Source organism: Alexandromys fortis, unplaced genomic scaffold (assembly GCF_014885135.2).
Source record: "Alexandromys fortis isolate MF-2015 unplaced genomic scaffold, M_Fortis_MF-2015_v1.1 scaffold_8_9099976_23576923, whole genome shotgun sequence".
Lineage (NCBI taxonomy): Eukaryota > Metazoa > Chordata > Mammalia > Rodentia > Cricetidae > Alexandromys > Alexandromys fortis.
In genome coordinates this window covers 2,274,794-2,291,962 of record NW_026067899.1, presented here as the reverse complement: position 1 = coordinate 2,291,962, position 17,169 = coordinate 2,274,794, and the positions used below count along the sequence as shown (strand labels likewise).

General features: G+C 44.6%; 1 protein-coding gene and 1 long non-coding RNA gene across 3 annotated transcripts in view; one reads left to right on the top strand and one right to left on the bottom strand.

Moving 5' to 3' along the window:
- The window catches only part of Cybrd1 (cytochrome b reductase 1), a 31,036-nt gene extending 14,803 nt beyond the window's left edge, over positions 1–16,233 (top strand). The window contains exons 2-4 of the mRNA XM_050122171.1: positions 608–816; positions 11,435–11,589; positions 12,268–16,233. Coding sequence (XP_049978128.1) covers positions 608–816; positions 11,435–11,589; positions 12,268–12,568 — 665 coding nt within the window. The 3' untranslated portion in view covers positions 12,569–16,233. The remainder of the gene's footprint in view (positions 1–607; positions 817–11,434; positions 11,590–12,267) is intronic.
- LOC126488601 (uncharacterized) overlaps positions 3,107–17,169 on the bottom strand; it is a 67,455-nt gene continuing 53,392 nt past the window's right edge. The window contains exons 4-5 of one of the 2 annotated variants that reach the window (XR_007588756.1): positions 3,481–4,268; positions 3,107–3,264 (exon numbers count right to left, since the gene is read on the bottom strand). This is a non-coding gene — a long non-coding RNA (uncharacterized lncRNA). Of the gene's footprint in view, positions 4,269–17,169 lie in introns of both variants that reach the window. The other variant, XR_007588754.1, reaches the window with a different exon arrangement.

The following is a 17,169-nucleotide window of genomic DNA, read 5'->3' as shown; positions in this document are numbered from 1 at the left end:
CCACACAGAAACTATAGTAATTACAACTCTGTTTGGGCATTGACTTACGTGGATTCCTAGCTAGCTCTTACATCTGAAACTGACCCATTTCTATTAATCTATGTATCATCGGAGGCTGTGGCTAACTGGTAATGTTCTGGCATCTTTTTTCTTTGGCAGCTACATGGTGTCTTCTTGACTCTGCCTTCTCTCTCTCTCTCTCTCTCTCTCTCTCTCTCTCTCTCTCTCTCTCTCTCTCTCTCTCTGTTTGGATTTCCCACCTGGCTAAGCCATTGGCCTAAACAACTTTATTCATCAACCAATAGAAGCAACACACATACAGAAGGGCATCCCACATTACGGATCTCTTACTATCCCATGTATTGGTGACAGACATTTGGGCTACTATAAATGATGGGCTAACATTGGTGTGTGTTGGGGAATGGATGCATCTGTTTCTTTGGGGCATACACTCAGGAGTGACATGGCATGGGAGACTGAGAAGGGGTGCAGAGAGAAGGGGAGGCTGGGAGAAGCAGAAACCAAGGGAAAAGCCCCTGAAAAGAAACTGTCCAGCGGGTCAAATGGTTTGCTTTGTGTTAATTTCTAAAACACTTTGCTTCCTTAGCCATCATCGTGTACAGATTGCCATGGACCTGGAAGTGCAGCAAGTTCCTGATGAAATCCATCCACGCGGGGTTAAATGCCGTGGCCGCCATCCTCGTCATCATCTCTGTCGTGGCCGTGTTTGATTACCACAATGTCCGAAGCATCCCCCATATGTACAGTCTGCACAGCTGGGTTGGGCTGACCGCCGTCATACTCTACGTCCTGCAGGTCAGTGTCTTGCTGTTTGTATAAACAAAGAGAAAAACAGCCCGGAGACTGTTGATGTTTTCTAAACTTACTCTTTCATCTGTGTCCAGAATAACCCTTACCCCGAGGGGGCAATGAACCTCAGAATTCACAGCCTAGGAACTCAGATGTATGATTTATCTTTTTGACACCCGTAGGGTAGGGAAGTCAGTGGCTCAGCAGTTAAGAGCATTGCCTGCTCTTCCAAAGGTCTTGAGTTCAATTCCCCGCAACCACATAGTGACTCACAACCATCTGTAATGAGAGAATGAGAGGTGGGGACGTCTCCATCTCCTGACATCTAGACCAGCATCACCCAGACTTCACTTCCATGTCTGAATCAGCTAGCCTAGGTGGAGTTATGTGTTTCTTTACGGCATTCTCCGCTGCATTTTTAGGTTAACCTTTTCTAAGTGATAACACTGATATTTTTTTAACCGTTAGTAAGATTTCATTTTTTATTTACTCTTTTCATGTATTGTTAAACGTATGTTTTCTGAAAACATTGTACTGAAGTGAAATTTAATGGCATGTGATACTCAGCAGTTTCATGTCACAGGGTAAAAAGCTAATGTTCTGCGTCTTTTGGGTCTTCGCCACTTTGTTGAAAAATCTTGGCAAGTGGTATTGATTTATCGTCCTTCCTTGTTAGCTAGCAGGATGCATATTCAGCTTCCTGGTTGGGATATCATTGTGAACTTCATTTTTCTGTGACTACAGAGTGAGACACTAGAATGGGCACATACCACCCTAAAGCTTATCCTAAAATATCCTTATCCTTTAAAAAGCAGAGCCACTTAACAGACATTGGCAATTTTTCTTCTAAATGAATATATGTCCTTTCAAAACCTTGAATCATGAGGTGTTGTCATTAAATAATGGTTCATCTCTTGAGACACTCTTGGTTCTTTAGATCTGTTAGCCATCCTGGAGTTATGGGATGGAAATGGAAAGGAGCCAGGCTTTCTGCACCCACTGTAATCTTTTCAATCAATAAGGAAAATAGCTCTAGTTGGATAACAGAACCTCCCTCAGATCACTGGGTCTGGCTTAAGCTTTTGAGACTCAAAACCCACCTACAGTGACATGCTTCCTCCAGCAAGGCCATGCCCACTCCAACAGAGGTCACAACTCCCAACAGTGCCTTTCCCTATGAGTCATGGGGCCATTTCCATTCAAACCACCACAAATATATCAGAGAGATACCATGTTACTCAAAGAGAAAAATTAATATAGAAGTTTTTCCTCCTTCAAAAATATCTATGTTTAACATAATTTTCAATGTATGAGAATCGTAGAAATTGTTATGTAGAAGAATACATATCGAAAATAACCAAGAAACTTTTAAGGAAGAGATGAAGGGACACCTTCCTTGTTTCAAGTGAGTTATCTGCAAACAAAACAAACACAGAAGGACCAGAGAGGCTAGGAAAGACCAAGTATGCAGAAGAACTTTTTCATGTTATAATAACACTTATTTAACAGAGTCTATGCATTTAAGAAATCCAAACATACCATATCACACAATAGGAAAAAACCTAGATTAAGGATCTGTTGGGGAATATTATTTTAAGGTGTGTTGCTTTTGTTTATGCTGCATTTGTTTAACTCTGTGAAGCTGTGATTCTTTGCCTGTCTAAAACACCTGATAGTCTAATAAAGAGCTAAATGGCCAATAGCAAGGCAGGAGAAAGGATGGATGGGGCTGGCAGGAAGAGAGAATAAATAGAAGGAGAAATCTGGGCAGGGAGGGAAAGTTGGAGCAATGAAAGAACAAGGAGAGGGGGACGTCAGGGGCCGGCCACCCAGCCACCCAGCCACCCGGCCACCCGGCCACCCAGCCACCCAGCCACCTGGCCACCCAGCCACCCGGCCACCCAGCCACCCGGCCACCCAGCCACCCGGCCACCAGCCACCCAGCCACCTGGCCAGTTATGGAGTAAGAGAGAAAGTAAGATAAACAGAAGCAAGAGAAAGGTTAAAAAAAAAAAAAAAAAAAAGCCCAGAGGCAAAAGGTAGTTGGAATAATTTAAGAAAAACTGACAAGGAACAAGCCAAGCTAAGGCCGGGCATTCATAACTAAGAATAAGCCTCTGTGTGCTATTTATTTGAACTGGGTGATGGACTCTAAAGAGCCAAAAGAGTAAAACCTCATACAACAAGGACCTAAATGCAAAAAACAAGACAAGGAAAAGAGAAAAAAAAATGTGTATAGTCTGTGTGGTGTAAGATAGGGGAGGTCAGAAGATTGGTAAAAAATCCAAAAGTCATATAGGGTGAAAATGCATATTTACTACATAGTTTGTTTTAAATGTAGGTGACATAAGGCATCAAAGTAAACAGAAAAGACTCAAGCGTTGTGGGAATAACTGCATGTCCTGTGTCAACGGGTAAGCAACGATGGGCTCCAAAGCCACAGAGAAACCCTGTCTTGAAAAAGAAAAAAAAATTAAAAACGCCAAACATTAATAATAAAAAATCAACCAAATAGGAAAGACTTGGGGCCACTCAGACAGCTCAGCGGGTACAGATGCTTGCTACCAAGCTCGACATGCTAAGTTGGATCCCTTGGGCCTACATGCTAGAGAGAACTGACTCCCGTGAGTTGTCCTCAGACCACCCGTGTGCATTGTAGCACGTGCTTACCCGTGTGATTGAGCTGTTCTGAGAGACTGCATCTTGGTTTCTCACGGTTAAGCCGACCCATTCCGCTGTATTCCTAGAAGAACTGGAGCCTGCTGGTAAGAAGCCACTAGAAAGCTAAGTCCGTTGTCTAACTCTTCAGCCAACTGGTGCAGCAGAAAGCACTTGTGAGCCCGGAATGCGGAACGCCAGAATCCAAACTGTGTTCTGAGTTGCAGCAAAGGGGAAGGACCGCGCTCGGAGCCGTGCTGGGTCTGCGTGGAGCTGCGTCTGCGTGGGATCTTACCCGTTTCACTGGCAGAAGGGCGGCATGGCTCGACGAGCTTACCGAAGGAGTAAAAGAGGCCAGCTCAGCAGGGAACAAAGCAAAGCAAAACAAAACAAACGCAAGCCAAAAAACGGAGCCTGGACCTGTAACTCCCAGGTACTCAGGATGCTGAGGCAGGAGGATCACTAGTTCAAAGCTAGTCCTGGTAACTTAGTAAGACATTGTTTCAACATGGAAAATAAAAGAGGGCTGGGATGCTGTCCGGTGGCAGATCGTTAGCCTGCGTGCGTGAGGTCACTAGGTGAAATCCGCAGAAATGAGAAATCACTTTTTACTTCCTGGCGGAGACAGCATCACCGTGAATACTGGTCCCTGCGGCCACTATGGGGAGGACAAGATACCTCAGTCTCCAAGAGCCACCGCGTTAGTCTTAGCCACATTGCAGCGCGCCCTCCTCCGGCACGATGTCATTGTACTTTATGAGGTCAGTTTGTGCTCCTCCAGTTCAATGCAAGGAACAATGCTAGCTCAGAGGATGAAGAGGAAGAAAGATTTTTAAGATTAAATGTTCTGCTGGGCTTGAGTTCAGCACTGTAAAATCAGGGTTTGCCTGCCAAACAGTTGGTGTCTGGGTTGTTTGATTAACAAACTAGAAGATGGCAAACAGTTATACCTGCAACAGACTGACGGGCTGTGAACAATCCAAGCCCAGGATTCTTGACTCCCTGTGAGATTTAGCCTCTAGGACATTAAAATCAAACAATCTCAAGTTTGTACACATATGCGTGTGTGTATAGAAGTTATGAATCACTATAATTATAGGTACTTCTGTGGTTTCACAGCCTATCTAGTTCCAAAAACAGGGCCCCCTCTTCCCTCTACCCACCTAGTCTTTTTTTTTTTTTTTATTATGTATACAATGTTCTGTCTGTATACCTGCAGGCCAGAAGAGGGCGCCAGACCTCATTACAGATGGTTGTGAGCCACCATGTGGTTGCTGGGAATTGAACTCAGGACCAGAGCAGGCAGTGCTCTTAACCACTGAGCCATCTCTCCAGCCCTACCCACCTAGTCTTGATCATACATTTGGAGCTGCTCCTCTGCCTAGAAGTCCCCAGGTTCCTGGAGTCTTCTTTTCCTCGCTTTCTGATTTTGCTTTATACTTTTACCACATTCTGTGAATCAGTGGATTAACACACAGTAATAAATGTGTTGTTCATTGTGGTAGAGCGGATGAGAAGTGGCTCCCACAGTCTTGGGCATTTGAACACTTGCCCCCCCCCCCCCCCCGCCCCAGCTGGTGGCACTTTGGGGAGAGGTTTGGGTGGTGCACAGCCTTGCTGGAGGAAGTACGTCACTGGGGACAGGCTTTGAGATGAAAGGCTTCCCACCATGTCTAGCTCAGTCTCCCTGCTGCTTGGTGCAGTCCTTCAGCTGTCCCTGCCACCATTCCTGTCCTTCCCTGCTTTGCCTACCCATCGTGATGGACTGAACTCTTATCCTTCTGGAACACTCAGCCAAAACTACATGAGTTACTTTGTTCATTGCACTTTATGACATCAACAGAAAAGGAGCTACTACGTCCATGACCACTTTAGCTCAACTCTCAAAAATATTTTATACTGTGTTCCAAATTAAAGTGCAGTTTTTACTTGATTTTTGATTTGAAATTTTTTTTAATTTTGCATATCCGAGTGTTTTGCCAGCACACGTATATGTGCACGGTGAGCATGCCTGCTGCCCTTGGTGGTCAGAAAGGGGCATCAGTTCCTGAACTGGAGTTCTGGATGGCTGTGAGTCACCATGTGGGTGCTGGGGACCAAACAGGCTCTGTGCAAGAGTTCTTAGCCACCCAGCGAGCCACTTCTCCAGCCCACAACTTTTTTAGGGCAACTAACTCAACAGTATTGTTTCTGTTAGCTACTGTCTGTGTTTGCTCGTAACTGGGTCTCATGGGACCAAGCTGACCTCCACCTTACCATGCGGCCAAGGCTGATCTAACTTCTGATTCCGCTGCCACCACCTCTCAAGTGTTAGGAACCCAAGGTGTGTTCCGCCGCACCCCATTCTTGTGGTACTGGGAAACAACCCAGGTCTTTGTGCTTGCGAGGTAGCCAGCTTGATTTTCTGTTGCGACAAAACACTGAGCAAAACCAAGTTGGGGAAGAAAGAGCTTTATGACATCTCACAGGTTACTGTCTGTTTATTATCGAGGGAGGTCAGGGTGGGCCTTAAAACAGAGACTTGGAGGCAGCAGCTGACTCAGAGACCATCGTGGTACACTGCTTACTGTTTTCTGTCCTTGGTTTGCTCGGCTTGCTTTTTTTAAAAAAATTTAATTTACATGTTTTTATTTGACACACATTGGTGTTTTGCCTGCATGTGTGTCTGCGTGAGGGTGTCAGATCCCCTGGAACTGGAGTTAAAGACAGTTGTAAGCTGCCATGTGGGTGCTGGGAATTGAACCTGGGTCCATCTGGAAGAGCAGCCAGTGCTCCTAACCACGGCATCATCTCTCAGCCCCCGTCAGCTTGTTCTCTTCTATGCCCAAGCTCTCCTGCCCAGAGGTAGTATAAATACAGAGGGCGGGGCCTTCCCACATCAATCATTAATCAAGAAAATTCCCCTCCCAATTGCTTGTAGGCAATCTGATGGCAGCAATTCCTCAAGTGAGGGTTTGCCTTTCCAGATGACGCTAATTTGTGTCAGGTTGAAGACTAATCAACCCCCTAGGCAAGCACTCCACCAACTGAGCTCTGTCTCCAGCCCCTAACCTCCATGTTTTGGAGACAGGATCCCACTATGTAGTTCAGTTTGGTCTCAGACTCAGAACCCTCTTCACCTCCTCTTCAAACTCCTCATTTCTAACAAACCAGTGAGTAAAAAAAAGATGCCTTTAGGCCTGTGAGACGCTCAGCGGGTAAAAGTACATTATGCTAAGACCGACGACTGAGTTTGATTCCAAGGACCCACAGGTGGAAGGGGAGAAGTGACTCTCACAAGCTGTCCTCTGACCTCCATACCCCGCACCAAGGCACAGCTACACACACACACTTGAATACTTTAGATTTTTAAATAAATTTTAAAAAGATTTTTTTTTGTGGTTCTAATACTTACTCATTTTCTAGTACCTGGTTTGCTTCTTTGGTACATAAAAATAGGTTTGTATTTCTTTAAGGACTTACAGGAATTCTGAATCAACTTCCTTTTTATTGAGATGTGTTTCTGTATTTTCTTCCAATTTGAATCCTGCACTTTCTCTCTCTATCTTTCTCTCTCCAGAAACTCTTGGTTGTAATGCAGCCAAGCGAATCATTTCATCCAAAGTTACAGTTTTTCAATTTTGTTCTCTTTCTATGACTTCATTATGAAGTCTCCACCTTCCCCACCCTAACTACTTGGAGCAAAACATTCCCCTTTCTTCCTTTCTCTGTTTTTGTTGGTTTGTTTTGTTTTGTTTCCTGAGAGAATCTTATCAGGTAGCCCAGGTTGGTCTTGAACTCAGCCAACTTGCTGCCTTAGCCTCCAAGTGCTGAGTTTACTGACATGCACTACCACCCTCCACTCTCTTTTAAGAATATTAATAACACCTACATGCTGAACTCATCTGGAATCTGTTTTAGGGGGTGCTGGGGTTTTGTACCCCCTTCCTTTTTCTCCATATGGATTATTTTCACTGCATCTTCCCCTGACTCGTCTCTGCCCTTGTCATCTATCTGCAATGACAGCCTTGTCACCTGCTCTTGTCTCTGCATCCCAGACTGTCCAGGAGGAGCTGGGGAAGTGTGTAGAAGTGTGTGGAATAAGAGATAAGAATCCTTGACTCCTGTTTGGGAAAGGGTGTTTCTGGCAGCTTACTGACAGTTTCTAGCTCCTCTCACTGTTTTATAAGAATAAGCTTTCATTGCTCTTTGTATATCAGGACTGACTCTGGGACTTTATTGCATGTTTTTTCTCTGTTGAGATAAACATCATTCTCTTCTTTAATCCGTTAGTATAACCAGTGGCATCAGTGGATTAAAATTTTCAACGGTGAACTAAAAATGCATTTGATCATCTGGACATTCGGTGAGATCGGAAATAGCTGGATTTGTGTTCTCTTTTGCCTCTGCATTCTCTGGACTTCTCAGAAATTTGGTTTCACAACACTTCTTGGTTTTGTTTGGAGGAAGGGACATTGGCTGGTAGCTTCTTCCTTGTTCACACACAAGGGACTTGTGATGTTTACAAACATAGGATTTGCAGTTAGGGAGACCTCTGTTTGTTTATTTGTTTCTTGTTTGGTTGTTTTATTATTATTATTATTTATTTGGGTGTTAATTTTTTTAGGCAGGGTGTCATTGTGTAGCCCTGGTTAGACTGGGCTAACTCATAGAGATCCGCCTGCCTCTGCTTCTCAAATACTGCAGCTGAATTCCTAGTGAGTCCTGTTTGACACGGTCCTTACATTTGGTAGATGCTGACTTTAAATGAGTTCCATTAACTTCTCACCTACAATAGCAAGGCTCATGGTCCTTCATAAAATCATAGGAATAAAAACCAAGTTATGCTGGAAAAGGCTCAACCCTGGGCAGAGCAGATTGAAATGATGTGTTAGCTGTTGTCACTAGAGTATAAATGTGTGGTAGGGTTCCTTGTGATCGAAAATGGTAGCTTTTATTTTTACTAGGCGTCATGGTATCTTCATTGTCAAGAACATGCACTTTATGTCAGGGAAATTCATATATTTAGCAGAGTGTAATATCTGTTACAGCAAAGTGCCTTCCTAAGCAGGCACGTACATCATTCCACAAAACAAACAGGGACCCCAGAGACATGTCCTCTGCCTTTGTGATGTCTACAGGAAGAGGCAGGTAGCTGTGTATTGGGAGATGGTGGGTTCCGAGTGTTCTGGGAGAGTACTCTGATGATAAAGAGACATAGGGGGTTCCATATGAGAACTGGAGCCACAATCCTGGAGTTGGAAGCTCAGAGCATCTTCTAGCCTGTGGAAGGAGTTTGTTGTGTTTGAGGAAGAGGAAGAACGCGAACTGGCAGATGTAGAGACATCAATACAGGAAGTCTAGTAGAAGGTGTTCTGCGGTTCGGAGGAGAGATTCGTTGGCATACAAGGGTGATGGTGGCAGTGAAGGACAGTGGGTAGATCCCAGTTATTTCAGATGTGAAATTTAGACACCAGGCTTGGGAAGAACTTGATAGAAAGAATGAGAGCCACTGGGTGGATGAGAAGGGGACCGTGGGGGGGCCCTCCAGGACTTGAGGGATGTCTGATGCTCCAGGGAAGATCTGCAGACATGACTTGGAAACGGTCGCTCAGGATTGGTGGTGGCAAGTCAGAGATGACCTTGGAGGGCAGAAGCAAGGTGGTAGTGGATTGAAGAGGAAGCAGAAAACCTCTGCCAGGCCCTCTGGGTGAGTGGAGTAGGAAGAATGTGGACAATGTGGGCAGTCGCTGAGAGCGCTGGGAGCCGAAGGTGGTGTCTGGAGATTTGGGGAATATTTGTGTGGGTTTTGTTTTTTCTCTTCTGCTTTTCATTAGAGAAGTTTGGACAACTAAAAACGCTGACAGGATGCCACCAGAAAAGGAGGGTTTGTGAGGACTGGAAAGACAGAGTCATCTAAGAGCAGGTCTCCGTGAGGCAGGTTGTAAGCCAGCTGGAAATTCAGATGCAACACGAACTTCGCTGTCACTGAAGAAAGGGTTACTGTGTCCTTGGGTTGGGACACAGCTCAGAAGCAGCTCCTGGTTTGCCTAGAGGAAATGAGGGTTGAGGAGGACAGCGTGGACGGATGTCTGGTCGGAGAAGCTGACAGCAAGCAGGGCTGAGCTTTTCTCCACCAGGCGTTTCCACTGATGCGGCCTCCCTGGGCTCCATCACTCCGTCGGGCCTAGCAGCCAGGGTTCGTCGTGAGGAGAGCTGAGCCAGGCTGGGATGTTGCCAGGGGCAACTGATAGAAAGGTGGGGAGATGGATGATATCAGCCAGAGCCGGAAGTAGAGCTGCCTTTTCGGTGACCATATCTGCACACTTTTAATCCCAGCACTCGGAGGAGGCAGAGGCAGGCGGAGGCCAGCGTTGTCTACAGAGCAAGTTCTAGGACAGCCAGCGCTACATAGTGAGACACTGTCTTGGAAAAGCGAAGAAACACATACACATCATAAGTCACAAAAGAAGTGAGATAACATTGAGGACCTTAGAGTAAAAAAAGGTCAAAAAACTAGACTATGAGAACTATGCATTTCATTAGGAGGTCTCAATAAAAGACACCAAGGTGCGGTTCAGAAAACTACCATACAAAATTCCTAGCTTTCGTTGAGCTGAACAATATATTTCCACGCGGGAAGCACACCGTGGGCATCGGGACGTTTGCCTTTGGATACTAGTAGAACCAATCACTGAAGGAGTTCCAGGAATATTTTGACCAAGAAGGAATGCTCTGGGCCATTCTCAACATAATCAGATATCGGGATAGCAAGTGAACATAAGATATGCTCACGGCCCTTCCAAAGCTCGCTATTCGTTACCAGTGCAAACTGCATGGACTCCAAGTTCTCAGGGCTCTGGACAACCAATTATACCAGTGATCTTCCCAGCCTTCTTTTTTTATTTTTTTATTTTTTGATTAGACGTATAGATCCTAAATAAGTCCTTGGAAAAAAAAACCAGTGCCTTTAAGTTCAATAAATTCAATAATCTGATAGCAATTGCATCATCTTTATTTTCTTGAAGAGAGAAGAATCTTTTTTTATTTTTCTTTTTTTAAATTTTTATATTTATTTATTTTGAGGCAGGGTTTCATCATAGCTATTGAGCCTGTCCTGGGAGAGGAGAATCTTAATGGGCAGGAGGCGGGGGGGCCAAAACAACAGAAGTGTGGGGTCGGAACAGTCATCATTATGTGCAGGGATCTTACTGGCCTCGGTAAAGAAGCGTCCCACCGCAGACTTAGTTACTGAGGAAATTAACTTGGGCAGCTTTTGGTTTTTCCTTATGAAACACACTGTCAATTTCCTTCTTTCTGGTTTTGGTTTTTGAGACAAGGTCTCTCTCTATAGGCCTGGCTGAACTGGAGCTTGTCTGGACACACATCAATGTGGCTGCCTCTGCCTCCAGGCACTGGGATTAGAGGTCATGACACCATGCCTGGCATCAGACTGAGCTATGTGTCCTCAGTTTGGTTTGGGGGAAGGAAAAAAAAAATATTTCCCTTCATACTTAGTAAACAAATTGCTACATCCTTAAAAATAGAGAATTAACTATTAAACAAACTAAACTAGGCAAATACGTTGAAATAAAAATATCTGTCTATCTCCAAGGCACGCTGTCACTGAATAAAAGCGAGGTGCCCCATTTAAAAACATCAGCTGTGTAAACTGGGCACACTCAGCCCTAGCACTTGGGAAGCGGAGGCCGGTGCACACGCTCGTGTGCACACACAGGCATGTGCACACATTTTCTAGAAGGGTACTTGAGACGGGGCATATTCTAGGTGTTACCGTTGGATGTTGGAACTGTGCACAGAGAAATTTGCTCCTCGTTTTCTGCCCCTTCGGTCTGCCTCTGGCTCCGGAGCGCTGGGGCTATAGGTCTGCCTCTGGCTCCGGAGCGCTGGGGCTATAGGCAAGTACCACCATGAAGGGTAATTTAAGACTGAAGTCAAGTGGTAACCACTGTGCTCTGATGTTCAGCTTGTCCTAGGCGTCTTGATCTTTCTGCTCCCATGGGCTCCGCCGTCTCTCCGGGCAGCCATCATGCCCGTACATGTGTATTCCGGACTTCTCCTCTTCGGAACGGTGATTGCAACAGTCCTCATGGGAATAACAGAGAAGCTGTTTTTCGTCCTGTAAGTCTGGAGTCTCCTCTCCCTTAATTCTTAAGCTAGGAAATTTTAAATATTTATTCACTGGGGAAATATAATATAGATAGCTATTCTAAAAGACTTTTATTTTTTGGCTTGCATGAGTGTCTGTCTACTGCATGCTTGCTGTGACCCCTGAGACCAGAGGAGGGCATTAGATCCCCTGGAACTGGAGTTACAGGCAGTTGTGAGATGCCATGTGGGTACTGGGAAACAAATTGGGTCTTCTAGAAGAGCAGTAATGCTCTTAACTGTTGAGCCATCTCTCTGGCTCCATAAGTAGCCGTTTTAATATTAAAATTAAAAAAAAATAATTTATTATCCTATACACATAGTATAGTTATCATTAAAAACAGAATTATTGGGGTTATAGAGTGTGCATTCATCTTTTGGGGGTACATATTTTTATGTTAATTGTAATTATAGTATGTATACTTTTTTTGTATATTTTCCAGTTCTTAAGTGACATGAGGTATCCCAGGTACAATATTTTTTTCTTACTTGGAATTTTAAAGTATTCACAGTATAACCTAAATGTCTCTTTAATGTCATGCTGTAAGGACATTTCTGTTGAAGCTGTGCCATGGTTCTTTCTGAGCAGGTGAATTCTGTGTCTGCCTTGTGCCTGCTTGTAACTGGGTCCACTTTTCTCTTTCTTCATAGGAAAGACCCTTCGTACCATTCGTTCCCGCCAGAGGGTGTTTTTACAAACACACTGGGCATTCTGATTGTGGTATTTGGAGCCCTCATCTTCTGGATTGTCACCAGGCCACAATGGAAGCGTCCCAGAGAACCAGGTTCTATCCTTCTTCAACCAAGTGGAGGCACGGATGGACTGGAAGGCGCCATAGCCATAAGCTCGGACCGCAGCCCTGACGCCGCGGATGCAGAGTTGAGCAGCGACGGAGCCGCCAGGAAGAGAACCCTCGGCCTTGATGATGCGGGCCAGAGATCCACCATGTAAAATGTAGATGCAGCCATCCTTTCTCTCCCGAAGTCAGCCCTACAGTTCGCTTCTCCTGCCTAGCCTTGGGCGACTTGGGTTCATGGTCACCAGGGAGGATTTCCCGAGAGCGTTTGTATCATGAGGCCGAACCTTACCAAATGTAAAAGGGCTTGATCAATTTAAGTGGTGATTGTTTCTTCTTTATTCCTGAGGACCCAAGCATTGGATGTGCCTGCCCGGGGCTTGTTTGCTGAGCAGACAGCACCCTTGGCCTCTCTCTATGCCTCATTAATTCTGGGAGCCCAGAGATTTCAGAACAAGGTAGAACCAGTCCTAACTTTTAAAACAATCACAAGTACCTAGAACGGTGTTTGAACCCTTATGCCACAGCTGTTGTGAGTAAAACATGTTGCAAGGAATGGCGTTTTAGGAAAAATTAGTTCCCTTTCCACCTCGGTTCCCTCTCCAGCCAATTTGAGTTCACATGGGCCCTGGACATGAGAGTATATATTGAGGGCGTTTCAGAGCAGATGTTGGGTCAAAGACAGCTAAAGAGATCGCTGATTAGACCTGAAAGATTTTCTTACACTCAGCCCACAGCGCCTAGACTCCCAGGAGCTGGTCACCTCACGGCTCAGCTTCTGAACCGCTTGCAATGCAAACACGCCTGAGCTCACGCTGCACGAACCGCTTTGCATCCATGCGCACGTGACGAGCACTGTCCCTCGAGTTTCCAAAGTGCTTCCCTGGCTCTAACATGCCAGCCACTCTCCTGCTGGGCACTTTACAAATATTAGCTCCTTGGGTCTCCAGACAGACCTTGTGAGGCAGGTATTGTTACTGGCCCCGTTTTTTTAGGCGAAAGATCCCAAGCTTGGAAAGGTTGTAACTTGGCCCAACTTCACATAACTCTTAAGTCGATGGAGCCGGCATTCCAACCCTGGCAGTCTGGTTCCTCTGCCCACAATCCTACCATTCCACTATGCTCCTTTCGCTTTTATCCTACTTGGCAGCTCCGTGGTCCGCCCCTGAATAAAGTCCCCGAGTGGCGCTTAGTGGAGTTGTTACAGGGCGCTCTCTGCCTTACGCTTGGTCCTCTTCCAAGGGGACCCTTTAGAGGGTGGGAAAGGCGCCGTGTAGTCTTAGACTTAGATCTCGGGACCTCAGCCACTGCCAACAAGCCAGAGCCTGCCATCATGTCCTTTTAATCTTAACAGGGCATCAGTCTTGCTGACAGAAAGATGTGGGCTAGGATACTCAGCTTCAAGATTAAGTCATTATAGTTCTTAGTTCTTGTTCCGCACGATCTCAGCCACTGAAGGACTTTCCGAGTCGGAGAGAATTGTATCCTGGGCTGTCCTTCCCTAGGGCCATAGGCAGGTTCTTTCCTGATTTTTGTGGAATTTGGAGTTCTAGTCGAGAACTGAGATTCAAAGGTGATGATAATCTTTCAGTGGCCAGATTTCTTTCTCAGCTCTGAGGGAAACCTGAGGTTGTAACTGAGGAAATAATTCTTCATGGAAATTTTTTTGATTTTTTTTTTTTTGCTTTCGCTGTATTTTCTGGTTGTAACACTTGGGAACGGATGTGTGAACCTCTAGTTCCAGCTGCTTGAGAGGCTGGTATCTGAGGCTCAGTTCGAAACCAGCCTGGGCAGCATAGAGAAACCTGTGTTTCGCTAGAAACCCAAGTTGGCCTCACTCTTCGAGCAGCTGACAAGGTCACCTTGAACATGCGTGCAGCCTTCCTTGCCTTCACTTCCCAAATGCTGGATTACAGGCACTTGCCACCAGCCACACAGCCCAGCTCTGTCTCTTAAATAAAAAATAAGGACAAAACAAACACAAGAATTTTAATGTGGAGAAAAAAAAATTGTAGTTTACAGCAAAAAAATGCAGTTAGCATGTTTGTTATTTAGTGAAAATCCTTTTACACAATGTGACTATTTCCGTAGTCGGGCATGGTGGCTCACACCTTTAACCCAGCACCCGGGAGGTAGAGCCAGGATCTCTGTGAGTTCGAGGCCAGCATGGTTTACAGAGTGAGGTCTAGGACAGTGAGGGCAACCCTGTCTCGACAAAACAAAACAAAGATATGCTTATTTCCAAAGCCCAGATAGAACTTTCAGAGCTCTTAAACTTCATAGCACTTCAGATTTCCCTGGATGCATCTTTGCTTTCTTCTAATTTAATGAATTCTATTTTCAAAATCGGTTAATAGCCTCAGAAGGACCACGAGTGACAGACCCAGGGTCTTCCGCTAGGTGGGGAATTCGGGGCCATCCTGGGGTACATGGCACCTATCTCAGAAGTCCAATTAACAAATAAAGTTCACATGTGTGCTAAGAAGGAGTAATTGCATGCCTACACCGAGAAGTTTGCTAAATGATGACTTGACATAAGAGCTGAGTCAAAATCCCGGGGTGATGCTGGAGGGGGGAAGGGGAGGCTCATAACTGAGCCCCAAGTATCATGGTGCCCTATCCTTTCCACAGAGGCCCACAGAGGCTATCAGCGCAGCGCTAATTGCGTGGCGCTAGAATAGCTGTATTGCAATGCATCGAGCACCCTTCATCTCGGCCCTTTCTCCGCTCTCAAGTGGGCTAATGTGAGGGTAATATTATAGGCGCTTCTTCTCTTTCTTCTCCAGCTTTTATGAAAGGATGCATAGCACAATATATCGAGAAGATCTTTCTATTTGAGACTCTTCTTTTAATGGGCTCTTTATTCTGATGATAATTATACCTTTATCTTTCAAAAGCTGATGTTTCCTACCTACCGCGTCTCCCCCCCCCCCAAAATATCACATTAAAAAGTCTGCAAAGAATAGGGGAGAAGAAAGGCTTGGGTATCAATTCCAAACTTTGATTGAAACCCCCCCCCCAAATAATTATAGCTTATATCCTCTGCAGAGATTATCTGGCTTGGCTTACCCCATAATCTAATTTCAGGAAAGAAAGCTTTATTTCAACACTGATCTACATCAACATGAAAGGCTTCTCTTTCCCAGGGCTTGGTGAGAACTCGAAATGAATATACTTTATTGAATTAATGTCATCAAAAGCGTGCAGCTCCCCTGTGCCGGTGTCAAACAGACCTCAGCCTCCACGGCACTTTCGTCCCGTTAGGCTGGGTGGTTTTCTTTGCATCCGTGCCCTAGGAAATAGCGTCTGGGACCTTAGAATGGAGTGATAGGTTGAAGTGTACTTTTTAAGGACCGGTGACAAGGAGTTTCTATTTTCTAAAGGACAACATAAATTGTAGGTCTCATTTTAATTAGGTTTTCTTCCCTGCAGAGCTGGAAGCCCCAGTACACACTCACTGACCATGGCTGCACATGAAAAATACAAAGGAGGAAGTCACATATTATGTCAACTTTACTTGTAATGTAATGGAATATTTAGCTTTAGATGTTCATCTTTTTTTTTTTTTTTTTAAAGAGAACTCCCACAGGACACTACCATAATGTCTAGGTCTGATAGGAATGTAGAGGAGGAAAATGACTGTTCTCCATTCATGAGCTACCTGAACACTTTCAGTGGGAAATAAATCTATCTATAAATTTGTCTTTTTATCTCAGTACATTGATGAAAAAGTATTATCTTGATTATTTTATAATTTTGTAGGGAATACATGTATCTATTTTTCTTGACTTTTAATATAGCAATAAAAACCTACTTCCAAGCTTTCTGTGTGTGCGTTAGATCTATTTGTTCTGGGGTAGCTGGGATAATCTGTTTGCTCCAAGTTTCTTTCCCATAATATATTTTTTTTAGTTGTTTTTCAATTGGGTTACCTTTTTTTCAGTTCTTTTATGGAAAATACTGTGAGCTTTTTCTCTATACTTTGCATGCCAGTCTTTCTATGATGCTAGAGGTATTGAGACTGTCAAACCCATGGCACATCCTTCCTCACAGAATCCAAGTTGGAGCCCATAGCATTGTGGAAGGGTGATGCAGGTCATGCAAATAAACTGGAAAAAAAATAACGAGCGAATGAATCTATGTTGTAAGGAAGCGGCTTGTTTGTTTCTTAGCTGCCCAGACTTCCGAAATAATCACACAGAAATTATTAATTAAATCACTGCTTGGCCAATTACTTAAGCATATTGCTAGCTAACTCTTACATCTAGAATTAACCCATCTCTCTTATTTTTATATTTTACCATGAGTCTTGTGGCTTACCAGCCAGGTTTCAACATGTCTGTCTCTGGCTGCAGCTCCATGGTTTCTCTCTGACTCTGCCTCCTTTTCTCCCAGCATTCAGTTCAGTTTTCCCTGCCTATCTACCCTATCAGGCCAAACCAGTTTCTTTATTAACCAGTGGTATTCACAGCATATAGAGGGGAAGCCCACATCAAGTCTATCCAGTGTACTGCTTGTTAAACAGCTGCTCATAGTAACTTTTCAAAAGATATTTATTTTTTATTATGTGTATGCCTTTATGGGGGCCATGAGCTATTATAATTCTCGATACTAGTGAATAAAATTTAGAAAGCCTGAGATTAGAAGAAAATCTGCTGAACTCCAGTCCCATGTCTTTACTCTCACTGCCGTAGCTCCTTTTCTGAGTCCCAAGTCTCTTGTCATTTCCTTTCCGGCTGGAGACTTCGTGTTTACT